At 48.2% G+C, this 20,101-nt stretch overlaps 2 protein-coding genes across 3 annotated transcripts; one reads left to right on the top strand and one right to left on the bottom strand.

Annotated features, from left to right (window-relative positions):
* Positions 1–219: 219 nt before the first annotated feature.
* On the bottom strand, positions 220–4,928 carry LAMTOR2 (late endosomal/lysosomal adaptor, MAPK and MTOR activator 2). Its single transcript, XM_083590742.1, has 4 exons — positions 4,674–4,928; positions 3,364–3,526; positions 1,661–1,750; positions 220–472 (listed from the first exon to the last, which is right to left on the bottom strand). The coding sequence occupies exons 1-4, from the start codon at positions 4,739–4,741 to the stop codon at positions 416–418; spliced, it is 378 nt and encodes a 125-aa protein (XP_083446868.1). The 5' UTR covers positions 4,742–4,928; the 3' UTR covers positions 220–415.
* Positions 4,929–5,076: 148 nt separating this feature from the next.
* On the top strand, positions 5,077–18,807 carry UBQLN4 (ubiquilin 4). 2 transcript variants are annotated; one of them, XM_083590187.1, is made up of 11 exons: positions 5,077–5,616; positions 7,138–7,289; positions 8,068–8,306; positions 9,432–9,694; positions 9,861–10,019; positions 10,847–11,069; positions 12,294–12,433; positions 13,170–13,253; positions 15,772–15,887; positions 16,686–16,863; positions 17,518–18,807. In XM_083590187.1, exons 1-11 carry the CDS (start codon positions 5,434–5,436, stop codon positions 17,668–17,670), a joined length of 1,890 nt encoding a protein of 629 aa, XP_083446313.1. In that variant the 5' UTR covers positions 5,077–5,433; the 3' UTR covers positions 17,671–18,807. The 2 variants fall into 2 exon arrangements, 1 of the variants encoding a protein (XP_083446313.1); XR_014542399.1 differs by lacking the exons at positions 16,686–16,863; positions 17,518–18,807 and adding an exon at positions 13,597–13,804.
* Positions 18,808–20,101: the final 1,294 nt, after the last annotated feature.

The following is a 20,101-nucleotide window of genomic DNA, read 5'->3' as shown; positions in this document are numbered from 1 at the left end:
CAGATCAGTTCTTCTCCAAACTTTTCAGGTTCAGAGTCTGGAACACTTGAGAAGCTGTGTGGGTTAATTTGTAAGCGAGCCCCACTGCGTTCTACGGGATTTATTTCCAGGTCAAATATGTACAGGATGGTAGGCAGATGTTTCTGCCAATGCAGAGGAGCAACTTCCCCCGCTTGAAAATTCCAACTTTCCTCAAAAGAGAGACTGGACTCAAATGGCTAAGAACACGCTTTTTTATTTCCCCCTCCCACTGCCATTTTCCTTTTCCTGAAACACACTCAAGTGCCTGCGCCCAGCGCTCATCAAGGCTGCAGAGAAGTAAGAGTCCACAGGGTCACCTCGGTGCAAGAGCTTGTTCTGAAACTCAGGAAATGGGTGCAGCAGGTCGGCCTCGCCTTTGGCCTCCATCACCTGCTCAGGAGGCAGCCACCTGGGTGAGCGGGTCTTCGAGGTACTGGACCAGAGCTTGAGCCTGGGAAAACACAAGGACAGGCAGGTTAGGAACTTGGGAAGCTGCCTTATATACAGAGTCAGCCCAATGGTGCACCAAGCTCAGTATTACCTACACTGATTGACAGAGGCTCGGCAGGGTTCTCTCCTAGCACTATCTGCAGATGCCGGGGATCACTGAGCTACAGCGCTCCCCATAGGGTTGAAAGAATTGGTTGGCTGTGTGCCCACCTCCTCTGCAGAATTCAGGTAAAGCAAACTTGGGCACTGGCTCAGGCATCGCCCTCAACAAGAGTACAGTGGTACCTCGAGTTACAAATGCCTCAGGTTACAAACGCTTCAGGTTACAAACTCCGCTAACCTGGAAGAGTTACCTCGAGTTGAGAACTTTGCCCCAGGATGAGAACAGAAATCGTGTGTCAGTGGCGCAGCAGCAGCAAGAGGCCCCATTAGCAAAAGCACGCCTCTAGTTAAGAACAGTTTCAGGTTAAGAAAGGACCTCCGGAACGAATTAAGTTTGTAACTAGAGGTACCACTGTAGTTGTTGAAAAGCAGAAGCTTCCTAACTCCTTGTGGCCATGTGCTGGCTGGGGAGGAGGCAGAAAGCATCCACAAGCCCAAATCTCACCGCTTCACATACTTGTAACACCAGTTTGGGGTACGTAAAAACGAAGCCGTTGTCTCTCATGACGTGAAATGCGGAGCTTTTCAACAGGATGAGCTGAGGTGACTCAGTTGCTAATCGTAGCTCAAGTTGGTAGAGCATGAGACTCAATCTCAGGGCTGTGGGTGCAAGCCCCACGTTGGACAAAAGATTCCTGCATTGCAGGGGGTTGGACTAGATGGCTCTCGTGGTCCCTTCCCACTCTACAATTCTATGAACAGTATAGTAACTGAATGATGTACAGACACATATGGACCATACCTAAGTGTATAGAAATCAAATGTAAAACCGTCAAATGGTGTATGTGTATGAATTAGACCCCATAGACCTTAATGCCTGCAATAAAATGCTGAGCGGGATGGAGGAAGAGAAGAGTCCCCAATAAGCTGCCTTGAGGAAGCACCAAAGGTTCTTGGCTGGATGTGTTGCTACATCTCTTACAGGGAGACACTCTCTGGAAGTAGTTATTTTACTTGTGTCACCTTCCAAGATGGGCTGCCCCACAAGAATAAAAGTAATAAAACCAGGAGCAGGTTGACCCCTTACCTTGGCTTTCAGCATGCCAAATCCCACCGTCTCTTTTGCGTACATGCACAGGAGCAGATTGGCAACGCGGGTGATGGCAACACGGCCCTCCTTGGGTCGTTTTATGCATTGTGCAGGGCAGGGTAGAGAGGATAGAGAATATGAGTGCGCAATATTCACAGACTGCAGGGCATTTAGGTTTCTCACCCTACAGAGGTGTTGCCCTATTCAAATTCAGACAAGCTTTCTGCCACTTTTAATACGGGGACAGCACACCTTTTCCGGGCCAAGGGCCATGTTCATCCTCTAGGGGCTGTGTGGCAAACTGGTCGTGGCCAATGTGCAGAAAAATGGGAGTGGTGAAAACCACTCCTCTCAATGTTGCTTTCCAGAAGGCTTGCCCACCAGCTTTTCTACGCTATTGAAATAGTAATAGTAGTTCATTGGTAATCCTCTGAAATAATAATATTTTTTAAAAGGTGGACCTGGGGCCACAAAGCCATTTGGGAATGCTAGATATACCCTATGGGCAAGCCCCCCCTTAAGAGCTCTGAAGAAAGTGTCCCACAATGAAGGGAGATTCTGGACCCCCTACCTTCCTCTACCAGTGAGGTTGTAGTGGACTGGGGCTCTTGCCACCACTCCGCCATGAAGCTCCTGGGTGACCTTGGACCAGTCACTGCCTCTCAGCCTAATCTACCTCCTTGGTCTGTTGTGAGGATAAAAAGGGGAGAGGGAGAAGTATGTATGCCGCCTTGAGCTCCTTGCAAGAAAGCTGGGATATCAGTGTAATAAATGAATTCCTTAAAGCAGAAGCTTGTGTGTCCCCATCACAGGCCTCCTCTGGTGCCTGCTGGAGCAGCTCCAGGCTGCATGATGCCTACAGGGCTTGCTTCACCACCACGAGATGAATACATCCAACCTATTGTGGCTGTTGGCTGATGCACAGCCCAACTACACGTCGCACTCACCAGGTAGCAATTTGGGCAGCTGAGGACCTCAAGTGGCCCCCTCAACAGACATGCAGACTCAATTCCCTGTATTACAGGAGGTTGGACTCCAGGACCATTGGGTCTCTTCCAACTCTACAATTCTATGAATTAAGTCACCATGCAAAACAGTGGCTGGCAAGTTTGCCTCCTTGTTGCCATGACATCCAGAAGGGCAAACCCCACAGGGGCTGATCAGCAACACCTGCAAATCCCTGGGCAAAACTCTGTGCAGAGGGCTTTGCATGCGCCATTAAATCAGCAGATTGCCAGGGCTTCAGTGCACAGCATGGGCCAACTTTCCCACCTCCACCCTCCAAGCTTTTCTCTGCAGGTTGGTGGAAAAGCTGCTGGAAACCTCTCCAGGCAAGTGCTCCCTTGTAGTGGAGCCACTCTTAAGCAAGCAAATGTGATTATGAATCCATGTTCTGACTCCAGCTGTATCTTCTAGCCTCTTGGCGATCTCCAGCCCAACGCTAACAGAGGCCGGACTGTATACAGGGTATCCCACAACCACCCTGTTCCATCCTTCCAATATCGCTCCTCAAAGATTTCCAGATGTGCCATTTCATCATGCATGGAAAAACGTGCTGCCACAAAGGTGTGCCTCCAGCCATACCTGGGGATTTGAGGTTTCGTTCTATCCCTGAATTGAATGTTCCCAGTGACCGAGGTATCCCAGTGAACCAGCAGCAGCAGAGGTTGCCAGGATAATCAACACCTCATGATACGTACCATACAGTCCATTAGGATGAACTTCAAGTTATCCTCATTGAACGCTTGGTGCCCGTTCTTGTCATAAGCCACCCAGATATTGCTGGCGATGGCAGCTGTGACTCTGGCATCTGTGTCTCCGTAACCAGAATATGCAAGGAGAGAGCCCTCATTGTTCAGAAGGCTAAAGAGGAACAGCAAAGAGGATTAAATAGTCCTAGAAAATTGTGTCTATGTCTAAAAGTGATTTTGAAAGAGATTAACAGATACTTTTATTTGTAACCTGATGGGCGCTCATAGGAGGGTAATGTCCATGCAGCAAATTAAAACAGCATGCGCAACTGACATTTTGCACAGTCATGTTTACAGACCTGCACCTAACTATTTGCAACGTACTGCTTTAATTCAGCCTCTGCAGCCTGAAGTGTAGCAGTCCAGTACACACACATAAACACACTGCAAGTATGATTTGCTAACAAAAGGAACCGAAATGCTATATAAAATTATATACGCACAGCTGCACACACAGAAAGAGACAGAAAACACACTCTCTTGACCAATTCAAGCCTGAAGTTCTAGAATAGTTAAACCATGATTTACAACATTTATGCTACTGAAGAAAAGACTACAAGGCTGAAATGAATACGGCAGCTGGAATTGTATTGGTGTTTGCATGGATCAGTCTCAATCTTCGTTTGGGATAAACGACACCCTCAAATGGCATGTTAAAAGCTTCATGCGTTTTAGAGTACTGTATTCTGCTTTTGTAAGGGACGCGGGTGGCGCTGTGGGTTAAACCACAGAGCCTAGGACTTGCCGTTCTGAAGGTCGGCAGGTCAAATCCCCGCAATGGGGAGAGCTCCCGTTGTTCGGTCCCTGCTCCTGCCAACCTAGTAGTTCAAAAGCACGTCAAAGTGCAAGTAGATAAATAGATACCGCTCCAGCGGGAAGGTAAACGGCGTTTCCGTGTGCTGCTCTGGTTCGCCAGAAGCGGCTTAGTCATGCTGGCCACATGACCCGGAAGCTGTCTGCGGACAAACACCTGCTCCCTCAGCCTATTGAGCGAGATGAGCATGCAACCCCAGAGTCGGTCACAACTGGACCTAATGGTCAGGGGTCCCTTTACCTTTATTCTGCTTTTGCTAGCCTTTCCAAATGCTTCATTATGTGCAGCAATATAAAGCTCCCCTCCTAGATTCCCTCTAAGTGGTTATTATTATTAAAGCTAGCCAAATACACCTTGAGGTAGTGAGTTCCATAAGTTGCAGTGCAACCCTCTGCATTGCGACTCGCGAGTAAGCCCCACCAGCTCTGCTTGCCCAAGTACTCACAGGGTGCTCTGGACTCCTCCCGTGTTCGCCTGGCTCAGCACCTGCGTGAGGGCCTTGGGGCGCAGCATCACAACCTTCCAGCCAGACGCTCCCCTCGCAAAGCAGGGCGAAGCCTCGCATCAGCTGACCCAACAAGGAAATAACTCCGGGGCACGTTGGGAATTGTAGTCTTCCCCATCTCAACATCACTTCCGGTCAGTCCGTCCCCCCCCGTCCCCGGTGGAGAGGCTTCAGCGACTTGTCGCTAGGAGGTACGTTGCGGAGGGCCGCTCTATCCGCCCTCTCTCGTCTCCTCTTGCTGAATTCTCTCTTCGCTCTGAGCGGAGAATAACAGCCAAGGCCAGAGATCCCTTTAAAAACCCAAAAGTGGCCGCCTGTGTGTGACTCTCAACTTTTCCTATCTCTGTTAGCCCACGAACGTGAAGAGCGGTTTCCCTATCGCGCACTTCCGGTGACACTAGGGAGGGTAGTTTCCACCACGAAGATGGCAAATGCGGCGCCGCGTCCGATCGTCCACAAAATCTGTGAGAGAACCGCAGAATGGCGGCGGCGGCCTTTCCCACGGAGGCGCCGAGTTCCTATCCGTATTTTGTACGGCTCTTCAAGCCGAATCCTGGGTCGAGTTTGGGGAAAAAAATTGCTTCGCCGGAAGTGCTCTTCAAGTAACCGGAAATGATGGCTTCCGCGTCTCTATGGTAGCAGCAGGCAGCGGCGCCTCTCTGGCCCTACCTCCTCGGTGGCAGGTGGGCGGTCGGCCAAGATGGCGGAGCTGAGCGGCGGCGGGCCCGGCTCGGCCGGTGGCGGCGGAGGCGGCGGCGACAGCGGAGAAGGCGGGGGCGGCGGCCCCGAGTCGGGCCCGGGGGGGCTCCTCATCCGCGTGACGGTGAAGACCCCGAAAGACAAGGAGGAGATCCTCACCGGCGAGCGCGTCTCCGTCAAGGAGGTCAGCCGGGGGCGGGGAAGCTCTCGCCGGGACCCCTCAGCTTCTGCGGGCGGAGATCAGGGGATCTGCGGGAGGCGGCGGGGAGTGTCGTTGTCTGCCCCCCCTCCTTCCCCTTTTCGTTACTGTCCGGCGGCGGCGAGGAACAAAGGGGCGAGGCGGGCTCTGAGGCGCTGGAAGGATTGGGGGGAGGGGACCCCCCACCTCTCAGCCCGCGCGGCACGGAGTCACGTGGTGGAGCGCCCACCCACCCCTCCCGGAGCTGAAGTGAGGGGTGGGCTGTTTTGGGGGAGGGTCCGCGGTCGCCCCCCGCAACAGAAAAGGCGCCGATGGGTGGGATTTGGGGAAGGAGCCGCTTGGGGCTGCCTGCATACAAGGATGCTTCGCGCGCGGAACAGCATCCTCAGCTGCACCATCTACAGGGCAGGAGGGTCGCAGGGAAGCTTAGCGCGAGGAGTGGGTTCGGGAGGCCCCCTGGCCTCGCCGGGCAAAGGAAGCCAGAGACTCCCGTTTCCTCCCCGCTTCCTCCGCCAAGACATGCCGGGCTCAGGACAAGGCGGTCGAATGGGTTCCTGAAGAGAAGCAGGTGGAAGAGGAGCAGAGATAAAACATTAGCACCCAGGTTTTGGGTGGTGGTGAATGGGGTCGATCAGAGTGAAAGGAAATGAGGGTGGGTTGGGCAAGGCAAAGTGTTTGGGCAAGGAAGTAAGCGGACTTTTCTTTCCTGCAACATAGAGGGAGAAATAGTGATGAAGCAGATCAGGCTTGAGGATTTGTCTGAGAGGGGAGAGAATGGGGAAAGGAAGAATGGGTAAAGCCTGGAGAAGAGAATGTGAACAATCTGGAGTGGTTGAGGTGGGATAATGAGGGGAGAAAGAGAAGAAATGAAGATGAGAGTGCCACCTTGTGGGGAAGATAGACAACAGCTGAGTGGATCCAGGAGTTTGTTGCAGATCTCTCTGGGGTGTATGATGCATTGAAAGAGGGGGAAATTTCGAATGAGTTGAAGCCTTCTCTGGGGCTTGGAGGGGCAGTGGCAGAGAGTAATAAAAACATTCTGGTGCCCTCCGAATGTTTTGTACTGCAGACATGTGCAGGATACCTGGTTGGACAATGCTGATTTATGTAATAACTTCGCTGAATGTTTGAAGCTCTTCACATAATCCTGATGGGAAGGGCAGTATTAGTTTCCCCATATTGCAGGGTGGGAGGGGGGCTAAGAGACCGAGTAACTAGAGGAGCTTATGTGTTCATTGGGGGGGGGGTGAGACTTGACCTGTGGAGCTCCTGCATCACAGGAATCTGCCTGGATGTAGGTGGAGGTCAGGTTAGGATGAAAAGGGAAAGGGTGGAGAAAGCAGACAGTGCTGTGTGGATGAAGAAACAGTGTTTGGTAAGGTGAAGCCAGGAGGCGGGAAGACTAAATAGACTAGCAGGGGATAAGGGTTGCCACCGCTTTGCCTTCTTGACCACAGCAAGAATGTCTGTGGAAAGCCTAACCTTCTAAAATGTCTTTTTTTCCAGTTTAAAGAAGAGATTTCCCGCCGGTTTAAAGCCAAACAGGATCAGCTGGTTCTGATCTTTGCCGGGAAGATTCTGAAAGACGGGGATACCTTGAATCAGCACGGGATCAAAGATGGACTGACGGTGCATCTGGTGATCAAAACTCCACAGAAGTAAGAGCTTCCCTCTGAAAAGCAGGCCCATTCAGTCAGCTTTAGTTTATATTGCAGATATGCCACTTAGTGACAGCTTCCCCACACCCCTCAAAAGACTGGTTCAAATCCTTCTGAATAAATAGCTCCTCTTTGCCTCTTTGTTTATATACAAACTGAAATATGCAAAACACAGATAAAAACACCATATTGAATTCATAGTAAAAGAGAACAACATAGTGTGGCTTTAGTAGATGACAAGCAGATTTAAATAACAAACATAAATATCCAGGGGAGAACATGGAATGCTATGGTGGTGTCAGCCAGAAGTACTTTCAAAAGTAAATTACATGTTCTCCTATTTCAGGACCTATGTATCCTGCTGTCTCCCCTGTGAAGCTGCCCACTGAATAAGATCTTCATTCCTCTGGGTGCCCCTGCATTTGGTGCTTAGCTGGGTGGCTACTGGAGTGTGTGTGTGTAGTAGTAGTTCATAGTAGTTAAGAGCCCTTTTATTGGCCTTTGTTGTTTTATCTGTGGGCTCTTCTGTTTTTACCTTACTGATGGCTTTTTTTAAGGATGAGAAAGAAGAGTAGCCACCCCCACCTGCCATAGACCTAACTGTGTGTGGCTTGGGCTTCCCCATTGCAAAATTCAGGGTTCTAAGAGTTGCTGAGCACACACACTAAATTACTCTAATGTACTTTGTAGGGAGATAGTAGCTTCCTTTTAAATTCAAGGAGAGCTATATGTTCACATAACAGTTGTGTCGTCACCTGTCACTTTCCTTTATTTGCAGGACTCAAGACCCTTCAGTGGCGCCTGCTGCTTCCCCTCCTCCTGCTGCTGCTACTGCTACTTCTGTTGCTGCTGCTACTCCCTCGGCAGCCCCTGCTTCCCCTGCAGCCCCACCTCAGCCTTCAACATCCAGCAACACACTCTCTGATGTAGGGAGCAGCAGCCGGAGGAGCAGCGGATTGGGAGCCACGCCAGGCCCGGCAGCAGATGGGACCCCTGGCGGAGCCACCTCCATCTTGTGTGAGCGTTGCTGAGTTTCTTCTGCTCGGGTTAGCCTTTGGCTTTCCTGTCTTCTTGGGCACCAGTGGGACATTTTGGGTCTTTGCTCCCACTCCAGCAGGCGTGAGAGCAGAGTTCCAGGGTCTGAGGATCTCAAGGCAGGCAGTTCTGCTTTATTGATTTGTTAACAAAACAAACAAAAGTGCGAACATGTCAGAAAGAAAACTGAAGAATAAAAAAATGGGGTGGCTTGTGTGCACCAGATGGATTAGTGGGTTTATAAATGGACTCTTGAGTTTTAAAAGCTTAAGAGAAATACTGAAGGGAAAACCTTCCTTTTTTAAATATTTTTTAAAATTTTTTATTGTTGAAATAATTAAACATTAATACACATAGAAACATACAAACATACATTTCATACAACATACCTACCTACATACAACATACCTACACTCAATCCCACAGATAATGAAGGGAAAACCTTCCTAATCACATGATTTATGTGAAAATTGGCCACTTGCAGGAGCCCCAGCTTTGTCTATTCACACTTGTATCCAGGGGTCAGCAAACTTTTTCAGTAGGGGGCTGGTCCACTGTCCCTCAGTCTTTGTGGGGGGCCGGACTATATTTTCCTGGGGGAAATGAACGAATTCCCACGCCCCACAAATAACCCAGAGATGCATTTTAAATAAAAGGACACATTCTACTCATGTAAAAACACACTGATTCCCGGATCATCTTTGGGCTGGATTGAGAAGGCGATTGGGCTGCATCTGGCCCCCGGGCCTTAGTTTGCCTACCCATGCTCTTGTGGGTTTTTTGAGCCTGCCCCTAAGGGTTGTTGAGCTGCTGGGTCTGATGCACAGCAAGATCCCAGAGAGCAAGAGCTGGGCTTGTTATATCTTATCCTGCCTTTTCAGTGAGCTCTGTGCATGAGCGTAGCCAGGACTTTTGTTGGGTTTTATTGGGGGGGAGTGAGAACCTCAGATTTTGATTGATTTGGGGGGCAGCTGCCCCCCTTGGCTACACCGATGGCTCTGTGTTGATAGTAGAAGGAGCAAGAGGGAGATGGGCCTTAGGTTTTAGCCATTCAGTCCTAGGCAGACTTTTCTCATTTGTGGTTTCTTTCTCTGTGTCTTCTCTCAGCTGGCTTTGGCGGCATTGCTGGGCTCGGGCACCTGGGGATGGGCTCTGCAAACTTCATGGAGCTTCAGCAGCAGATGCAGCGGCAGCTGATGTCCAATCCAGAGATGCTCTCCCAGATCATGGAGAACCCCCTGGTCCAGAACATGATGTCCAACCCAGACTTCATGCGGCAGATGATCATGGCCAACCCCCAGATGCAGCAGCTGATGGAGCGCAACCCAGAGATTAGCCACATGCTGAACAACCCTGAGCTTATGCGCCAGGTGGGCTGTTGTTTCCCTGCTTGTGGCTTGAGGCAGTCTTTGAACTTTGTTTTAGGCAACACACCAAACCAGGGTTTGCACTAACCATAGTTCAGAGCCCAAACCATTATTGTCTGCTTTCGTCATATTTCTGCTCATGGTTTTCTGTTTGCCCTTCTCTTCTCAGACCATGGAGTTAGCACGCAACCCTGCCATGATGCAAGAGATGATGCGCAACCAGGACCGAGCCCTGAGCAATTTGGAGAGCATCCCTGGAGGGTACAATGCCCTGCGGCGGATGTACACAGATATTCAGGAGCCCATGTTCAGTGCTGCCAGGGAACAGGTAGGCTAGGTCTGACTGTCTCTTCTAAGCAGAACAAAACACTCATTTAATTAAGATTTCACAAGATTCACCAAGTTTATTGCAAATTCCTCAGACAAGTTGATAAATGTCTGTGACTGGTTACCTCCCTAGCCTTCATGAGCACAGCAGTACTTTGATGTTCTGCGGTTTTGATATGAATCCTGCCAAATTGATTAAGAGTTTTATTATGTAATTCACTCTGGGATTTTTGTACAAAGATCAGTGTAGGAGGTGAATGGCAAAAACTGTTTGTACTTTTCAAAGATTAGTATGCAAATCAAGTCCTCAAAATTAAGTTAGTCACGTCCATAAACTTCAGTGAGTCTGCTTTGAGTAGGACTAGGATAAGATACAGCCCTGCGGTTACAAGTGTGCAAGCATCCAAGTTTTAGTGATGGTTGTTTTCATTTTCTCTCTTTGTTTCTGTGGTGACAGGGCAAAAGCTATAGTTTGTCAGTTCCAAAGTTCATATCAAGCTGTTGCTGGTCTGAAAACCAGAGTTTGTTTAAACCATGTTGTTTGACGGGTTTAACCATGGTCTGTCAGTTCAGACATCGCACCAAATCATAGGTATGCTCCTTAAGTATGGTTTGTGTGCTGTCTGAATAGAGTCAGAGACTCAGGGCTGCTTACAGTAAATAACGTAGCAGGTGGTAAACACGTATTTGGTGAAACCTGCAGTTTAAATCAAAGCTCTGTTTTGTAATCCCAGCACACCTTCATTTCATTTTCTTGCTAATCCCGTGAAGCAGAATTCATCTGAGAGTTTGCAGAGTCACTCATTGAGCCAAATCTTCTCTGTCTAGTTTGGCAATAATCCCTTCTCTGCCTTGGCCGGGAGTTCTGACACCTCGAACTCGCAGCCCCTGCGGACGGAAAACCGAGAACCGCTGCCCAACCCTTGGAGCCCCACGCCTGCTTCTCAAGGCCAGGCGCCAAGCGGCGAAGGGAGTACCGGCTCGGTGACAAGCCAAAGCACACCCACTGTCTCCAACCCTTTGGGGATCAACGCAACCAACCTAGGATCTGGTACGTACATAGCTAGCGTGGAGTCCGAGGGGCGGTAGGTGGTCCTGGCAGCTGCGCGTTTGCACTCAGAGCTGGCCTTTCTAGATCACAGAACTGCTCTTCATTTCGAAGTGTGGTAGTTGTGTGGTTGTTTAACCTGAAGATTTTTGACTGTTCTGGAGAGATGAGAATCGGTTGACATTTCCACTCTGCCACAGTGACAGTTTAAGGACTGGGATTATTGCTCAATTGAATGGAAAAACCCTTTTACTTTAGTGTGAGGCTCTCATGGGTGACAAGGAAAAAACATTGTCACCCCCAACCTCAAAATCTGGTTGCTGAGCCAGTGAGAGCCAGTTTGGCATAGTGGTTGGAGTGTTGGACTAGGACCTGAGAGATCAGGGTTCAAATCCCCACTTGGCTACGGGGAGTCAGTGCTGCTCAACCTAACCTATCTCACAAGGCTGTTGTGGGGATGAAATGAGGAGGAGAACCATGTACGCCACATTGAGCGCCTTGGAGACAAAGGTGGGATAAAGAAACAGTAAGTAAATAAGTCTCGTTACTGTTTTCTACCAGCTAATGCAATGGCATACTGGTATTAAGTAACTCACATAGGTTAAGTCAACTCTTTAACATACTTAACCTGTTATGGATGCATTCTGAGCTTGTGGTGGTCCTTTTTTCTGGAAGGATCCAATAGGTGGCTCAACAGGGAGCGGAAAATCAGGTATTGTTAATCACGTTCTGTGTATTTCATGCATGTGCATGTGCATTAAGTGAAAAAATGTACATTGATTTGGCCCATCATTCCCACAAAACAACTGTTTATCTCTGTCATGACACTTTTTGAATTAGGAAAGGCTTTGTGGGGGTTTTAGTGGTTTGTATCTGTTGGGGAAAGAGCAGGGATCTCATTACCGGTATATTGTTCATTGCTACAGTAAAAAAAAGATACCTTTTTGAAATTAAAGTTTTTAAAAAGACATCCATGTGACTGCAGTAAAAAACCAAAAGCCAACAGAATTCTGCCAAAGGGTTAAAATCAGAAAGGGGGTTGGCTAGGTTTCCAGTGACCTTTTAATTCAATGAACTTAACCCAATTTTGGGACTTTGTTTTTAGATCCCTGGTTTTGTTGCTGGAGTGTGATCAGGAAGCAGCTTCAGGCATCTTGCCCCATCTAGGTTGGCAGAGCTACATGTTTGTTGGCTGTTAAATTTTCAACTCTCTCCCCTTTGTTACAGGAATGTTCAGCAGCCCTGAGATGCAAGGTCTTCTGCAGCAGATCTCAGAGAATCCCCAGCTCATGCAGAACGTGATCTCTGCCCCTTACATGCGTACAATGTTGCAGACGCTAGGCCAGTACCCTGACATTGCAGCACAAGTGAGTACAGCCCAATCTGCATTCATAGGGCCCAGTACGTGAAGGGGGGGTGTCTGTTAGCCAGGAAGCCTCCTTTTGGTGTGATGTTTAGCAGTGCAGCGCTCTTACCTTAGCAAAAGCGATTTCATATCTGTAACTGACAAAGCTGCAGCAGAATCTCATGACTCCTGCACTCTCGTGTTTGCTTTTTACAAGTCAAGTTGCAGTGTGTGCTGTTTGCAGAATGCGCCCCTTGATGTGAATTGATTACTAGATGTGGAATTAAAAACTACCAGAAGAAGAGCCCTGCAGCTGGATCAGTCCAGTGGCCCGCATCCTGGCCCTCAAAGTGGCCAACTAGATGCCTGTGGGAAAGCAGCAAGCGGGACCTGAGTACAGGAGCCCTCTCCCCTCCTTCGGTTTCCAGCAGCTGGTATCCAGAAGCATTGCTGCCTCCACCTGTGGATCAGTAGCCTCCTATGAATTTGTCTGATCCTCCTTTCAAGCCATGTAAATTGGTGGCAATCGCTGCCTCTTGGGGGAAAGAGTTCCATACATTAACTACGTCCTGCATGAAGAAAGACTTTCTGTCATCTGTCCCAAATCTTCCAAAAAGGGAGCAAGAATAGACTGAAAAGGTCCTATATCTTTGTGCTTTTGGTGGCATCAGAATATGCTGCTATTGCCTAGCTGCATGGGACATGTGCTAGGAATAGCAACTTCCGCCTTCCTGAGCTGCCTTTGCTCTTCTTTGCAGATGATGGTGAATGTTCCCCTCTTCGCCGGCAACCCCCCGCTTCAGGAGCACCTGCGACTCCAGCTACCTGCCTTTCTACAGCAGGTGCGGCATAAACAGTGTTGTCCTTGATTTTGGGAGTAATAGTTTACTCAGGGCTGGACTTCAAAGAAGCTTTGTGTAGAGGCTGAGGAACAAAAATCCATAATGGACTGGCCAGGCCCTTTTAGTGAGCATGTCACAATAATAATTTTCAGGTCTGCAGTATCCCTGCTGTGGGGATTTGGGGAGTCCTTGTTCAACGTATTTATGTGCGGCAGCCCTATGAAGCCGCAGAGATCTATCAGTATTGTCTACTCTGCCTGGGACTGGTTCACCATTGTTTTGGGCTGAGAAAGGTCTTTCTCATTACCTGCTGATGGATCATAATATTTTTTTTTTCTTCTAGGCACCCCTTTGGCCAGTTGGATGTTGGGGTTTGGATGGAATGCTAAACTCAGTATTACGTTCATCCGCATTGGGCTGGTGTGGTCCCCACTCCGACTCTTGACACAGCCACGTGTGTTAGATATTGGAAGCTTTTGCTTCAGTTTTCAACATGCCATACTTAAGGCTAACCACAGTTCAGTTGGGCTCAAGTATAAAAAGAAACTGTGGTTAGTTGAAAAGCAAAGCAAAACTTGTTTGAAGGCAGCCTTTCCATTCCTGACTTTTTGTCTGGTTCCCTTGCTATTATTTAGTTTACATTCTCTGTTAGAGTTTATTGCTGCTGCCATTTTATTTGTAGATTTATTGATTTGTGGTTGTTGTTTTTTTGAAAAATTGATCCTATCGTGAGCCACCTTGGGTGCCTCATATTGATAATGATAATAATCTGTTGTTAATTTGAGATACCAGAGATTGAATCTGGGACTTTTTGTATTAAAATAGTGTGCTCTACCGCTGTGTGTGGGTCTGCAATAACTGCAGTTGACAGACACAGGGAGAGGCATGCCTTGGTGGCAGTTGGTGGCAGTTGAACTGATACTAAAATCCAGTGTATCCAGTGACTGGACAAAAATGAAAAAGGAGGTTGCCCAGTGCCAGTGAAAACCCCCAAAGGTTGAATATCACCAGATGGCAAAAAATGCAATTGAGTATTTGAATAAAATGCAGGATGGAAACCATCGTATTTTAATAAAATAGTCATATTTTAGGTGTAGGATTGTTTAGAATAGCTATGAGACAGAATCACTAAGCTCTCATCTGAAAGCTCAGTTAACATTGAAAAACTGCTTGTTTTGAATTTTACCAAGAGCTACATTATAAGTGAACAATGGTAATCTATAGGATTAGAGAATCATAGAATCATAGAGTTGGAAGAGACCACAAGGGCCATCGAGTCCAACCCCCTGCCAAGCAGGAAACACCATCAGAGCACTCCTGACATATGGTTGTCAAGCCTCTGCTTAATGACCTCCAAAGAAGGAGACTCCACCACACTCATTGGCAGCAAATTCCACTGTCGAACAGCTCTTACTGTCAGGAAGTTCTTCCTAATGTTTAGGTGGAATCTTCTTGTAGTTTGGAACCATTGCTCCGTGTCCGCTTCTCTGGAGCAGCAGAAAACAACCTTTCTCCCTCCTCTATGTGACATCCTTTTATATATTTGAACATGGCTATCATATCACCCCTTAACCTCCTCTTCTCCAGGCTAAACATGCCCAGCTCCCTTAGCTGTTCCTCATAAGGCATCGTTTCCAGGCCTTTGACCATTTTGGTTGCCCTCCTCTGGACACGTTCCAGTTTGTCAGTGTCCTTCTTGAACAGAGGTTGACAACTGACCTTTTTCAGGCTGAGGGCTGCATTTGACCCATGATGGAGGGGGCATAAAAACCTTTTGGCATAATCAAATCACAGCGGTAGCCATTAGTAAAACTTTTAAAGTAATAATAACAAGACAAATTGTGTGGGGACGTGTGAAAGGAGGTCAGATTTGGGCTGTGGGTTAAGCACCCCTGCTAGAGAAACACAGTGATGGCCGTTCAGTGACAATCTAGCAGTTTCACAGTACTGGCAGTAGTATCAAACCCTTCCGGTAGCCAATACAGTACCGTCAAATTTTACACAGGGGTAAAATGCATCTTCTCAAACCCTTGCAACGTCCCCCACACAAGCATCCCTTGCCTTCAGGAGTCAGTGAGCTGAGTGGGCCTTGAGCTGTAAGCAAAAGCATAGAACTTTTGAGCTCTCTGCTTTGCTTACTGAGCAAGGCCTGCTCAGCACGCCGGCTCTGGGATGCAAGATAGCACAGGTCTATCAGAGATCTCATGCGATCATTTCCAGGCTTTCAGAGCTGGTGTGCCAAGAGGACCTTCTTGCCTGGTGTACAAGGCAGAGAGCTTTTTCACACCGGAAAAAACTGGTGTGCATTTCATTTGTGCAGTTTCAACCAGCTGGCCTTCAACCGTGCAAGGTTGGAATTGCACTAGTTAAATGCGTTAAAGATGTGATTGAATTGTATCCCAAATCTTAAGCTTTCTTTATGACTAAAGGACCAGAATAGAAGACATCCAAGAGAAGCAATCCACAGTTTCCTTGAAACTGGTGGCTCACTTGTGATTTTTGTCGCCCCCACCCCCAGATGCAGAACCCTGATTCTCTCTCGATCCTGACCAACCCTCGTGCCATGCAGGCCCTGCTGCAGATCCAGCAGGGGCTCCAAACGCTGCAAACGGAGGCCCCAGGACTGGTTTCCAGGTAACGTATTAGCTGACTCAGGCCTTGGGGGCACTACTGCAGGTTTCAGCTTCTGAAGAAGGGCAGCAAAGCAGCAGGAGGTTCTTGCTCCTCCCGCTTTCAACTACTAAGATCAACATAGAAGTCCTTTCTGTGGACGTCCTGGGAACAACACGATGCATATTGTTTGCGTGAACAATATATGTGGCAAGCCTGTTCCTAGAAATTCTGTGTGTGATGTAATACGGCGGGGTAAAGAGAATACTGTTTCTGGCTTTTTGTTACGTTACTTATTAAGACTTCCTATACTGCCTTTCATGTTAACATCACAAGTCTGTGTAGAAAAGGGGAAATTGCATTTAAGCTTAGCTTATGAAATGCAAAAGTAACCAGGGTTAAGTCAAAACAGGCATTGTAATAACTCAATTGGTATCAGTGTCCAGCAAAGGCCTGAAAGAATCAATCGATACTTTTTTTAAGCAGAGACTGAAATGCAACCAGTGTTGCAAACTGGAAACAACAATTCTTGCCTTTGTAGATTTCCAAGGTTTCAGTTCTTTTTTGAGTAGACTCCAGAAATTAATAGGCCCAAATTAGTCACACCAGTTAACATTAATGGGTCAACTCTTTAACACTGGCTACAACCAAGAATCTGGCCGACTTAACCATATCTCCCCTGTTCCAGTAGCTACAACACTCTGTGATTTTTATTGTGGCCAACCTCTGCACAAGGCTTGCTTCAGGTCCCTAAAGTCGGACGCCTTCCCTCAGGGATTTGCTGCCTTGCACTAAGTAGTTTCCCCCTGTCTCATCTTGCAGCCTTGGGACTTTTGGAGCCCCTCGCGTCCCTCCACCCTCTGCCGGAGGAAGCACAATCCCCGAGACCCCCATCTCCTCCGCTTCAACACCTGCTAGTGCCTCTCCAGCTGGGGACAGCAACCCCCACCAGCAGCTCATGCAGCACATGATCCAGCTACTGGCCGGTGCAAATTCTCAAGTAGGTAGTGGTGCATTTCTCTCCTGAGTCTTTGTCCTTTCTTCCATTGACCCCTTTTGGTTGGGTGCAGTGCAGTCTCAGGCAGACATATGAATCTGATGTTTCATCGCACAGCCCAGCACTTTCTATTCCTGTCTGGCACAGCCTTTCTCAACTCTGCTACTGGGTGTATAAAAAACAAAGTGCCATCTCAAGGGCCGTGATCCCAAGCTGTATAGGGACTTGCATGTTAGTACCAGCACCTTGAACTTAGCCTGGTAGCAAATGGGCAGCCAGGGCAAAGCCCACAAGTTAGGTGTTATTTGCTGGTGTTAGTTGGTCCCCACATGCAACCAAGTTGCTGAGTTTACACCAGCTGCAGCCTCTGGATAAACCCCAAGGGTAGCCCCTCCATAGAGCATGTTGCAGTAATCCAACCATGAGGTTACCAATGCATGGACAACTGGTCAAGCTATCGCAATCCAGGAATGACCATACTGTCTTAGTCGCAAAAGAGAGTATCCCGCAGACTACAGTGATCTTCTGGGTGTGAAAGGGCTGCTGGAAGCCATGGGTGCATGAGGAGTTTGAGTAGGCCGCTTGGTCTGTGCCAGATTACCTGCCTTGAGCCATGCTTGCTGTACAGTTCACCTCCTCTCCCCCCCCCCATGGCAGGCGCAGAGTCCAGAGGTCCGGTTCCAGCAGCAGCTTGAGCAGCTCAATGCAATGGGCTTCATCAACCGTGAGGCAAACCTTCAGGCGCTCATTGCCACTGGGGGAGACATCAACGCCGCCATCGAGAGACTCTTGGGCTCCCAGCCTTCCTAACATCTTGGCCCCTCCAATCTGCGACATGATATCAAAACACAGACCTCTCGAGGATTGTCATTGTCAGGCCCTCCGACAGCTGTCCATGAATTTAAAAACTGGAACAACTCCCCTCCCCCTTCAGTTCAGTGCATCCCGTTCTATGTTTTCCTCTGAAATGCTTCAAAAACTGCCGTGTGCATGGATGATTCCAGTTCTTGAAAAACGGCCATTTTGAGACATGTTTCTCCCCTGCTTCCCTCTCCACCCACACCCTGTTCCCCCCAAAATGAGGCTCCTACTCTAACTGGTCAAAGTGTAACTTCTAGATAACCCAAATAATTGTGTTGGATTAGCTCGCTTTTTAAATCATATAAAAGCTGTATTTCTTTTCTCCCCCGCCCACCTGCCTTCCGACCAAAAGTGAAATATGAAGGGACTATCTGCTCCCACCAACTCAAAAGACTTTTTCTCATCAACAGTGATGAGAAAGGCACACGATTTGGAAATGCCAGTAGGCAGGAAAAAAGGAGTGGCCCTTTTGCACAGTGACTCCAGCGCCTCAAACCTGGATGGACTTGAGCATCACGCTGCCTTCCTGCTTTTATCTTTAGTGGTTATGGGATGTCAAGATGTGGAGTTGGGGTGGGCGGCTGAGATTACCTGAGAGCATTTGCCATTGGAAAGAGGTGCTGAGCTGTCCTGCTCATAAGGTGTGGTGGCTCTTGGGTTGGAATAATGTTTTGTTATCAGCCTCCCTCCTTTGGAATGTAAGCTGCCTCCTTGATGCATCCAAAAACATGACCTGCTATTTTTCTCCACCCTCCTCTCCCCGGCCACAACTCCCAGTACTTGCCATTGGTCCTCTAGTCAAAGGTGCTTTGATGCAGCAGACTTTGGTGGAGTGGTCTCTGTGTTGCATGCTTTTCGAAAGAACAAGGGCAAAGAAGGGAGGTTGGGGAATCCTTCACATCTGTGGGATGCTATTGATAGTTCTCCCCCCCTTTTTATTCCCTTTCTTCCCCCCCCCCCCCGGTTTTAGTTCAGAGTGTTTAAAAATCTGATTGCTAAAGAGGCTCTTGAGGGCAGTGTAATCTGCAACAGAAATTACAAGTTTTTATCCAGGAATAAAATGCACAAAGCATCTGTCTTCTCCCCACCCCCCTTCTCTGTGTGTATGTGTGGGGAGTTCATTTATTCTCTGTAGGCATGCAGCCTGCCATGGCATTCCCCACTTGGCTGAACAGAGCCAGTTCTCCCTTGTGCTTGGCAGGGAGATCAGTGGATGACGTGGATAATCTCACTCTGCTTCGAGGCAAGACCTACCTATCGCTTTTCTGCCTTTGTGCCAGTCCAGCGTATTGTTTAAAAGATCAGAGTACTGTGCCACAGTGACTTCGTATGGGTTCCCTTTTTTATTTTTAATCCCTTTCCCACTAGCTAATAGCTAATGCTGTTCTAGGCTGCATCAAGAGAATTATAGTGTCCTGGTCAAGGGAAGTAATAGTCCTACTCTATTCTGCTGTGGTCAGACTGCACCTGAAAAACTCTGTCCAGTTCTGGGCACTGCTATTTAAGAAGGATATTGATAAGATGGAATGTGTGCAGAGGAGGGCAATCACGATGACCAGGGGTCAAGAAGAATGTGTGCAGAGGAGGGCAATCACGATGACCAAGGGTGAAGAAGAGGAACGATTGAGGGAGTTGGGTATGTTTAGCGAAGAGGAGACTGTGGGGAGATAATGATAGCCATCCTCAGATACTGAAAGGGATATCACATGGAAGATGGAGCAAGCTTGTTTTCCTCCCGCGCTGGAGGGTAGAGCTCAGTCCAATGGATTCAAGTTACAAGAAAGGAGATTCCAACTGAACATTAGGAAGAACAGTAGAAACTGTTTGACAGTGGAACAGTCTCCCTCGGGAGATTGTGGTCTCCTTCACTGCAGGTTTTTAAGCAGAGCTTGGATGGCCATCTGACACTGATACTTTAGTCCAGAATTTAGGACCCTTCCAATTCTACACTTCTATGATTCTATCATATATGGCAGACCACATTTGGTGGGGTGTGTGAACAGGATTCTCTTGTGATTTGCACTACAGGCCCCATTTGGTGCATCTACCATAAGCATTTCTATAGGGGTGATACAATAGAACATGTTGAATTATAGAGCTGGAAGGGACCCTGAGGACCATCTAGTCCAACCCCCTGCAGCGCAGGAATATGCCACTGTCCCATATGGGGATTGAACCTGCAACCGTGGCATTATCAGCACCACACACTAACCAACGAAACTACCAGGTGGCTTTTTTAGTTTAGAACAAAAGGTAGCTGAGGACCGAAAGGGCAAGAGGTTTTATGGGGATAGAAATACTTCTTTCATCATGCTAAAACAGGTTACTCAATTTAATTGATAGGCAGGGTATTCAGGGCAGGCAAAAGGGATTTGGAGTT

The sequence above is a fragment of the Podarcis filfolensis genome (genome assembly GCF_964270895.1).
Source record: "Podarcis filfolensis genome assembly, chromosome: 16".
NCBI lineage: Eukaryota > Metazoa > Chordata > Lepidosauria > Squamata > Lacertidae > Podarcis > Podarcis filfolensis.
The sequence above is the reverse complement of the archived record's forward strand: the minus strand, read 5'-3'. Positions and strand labels throughout refer to the sequence as shown.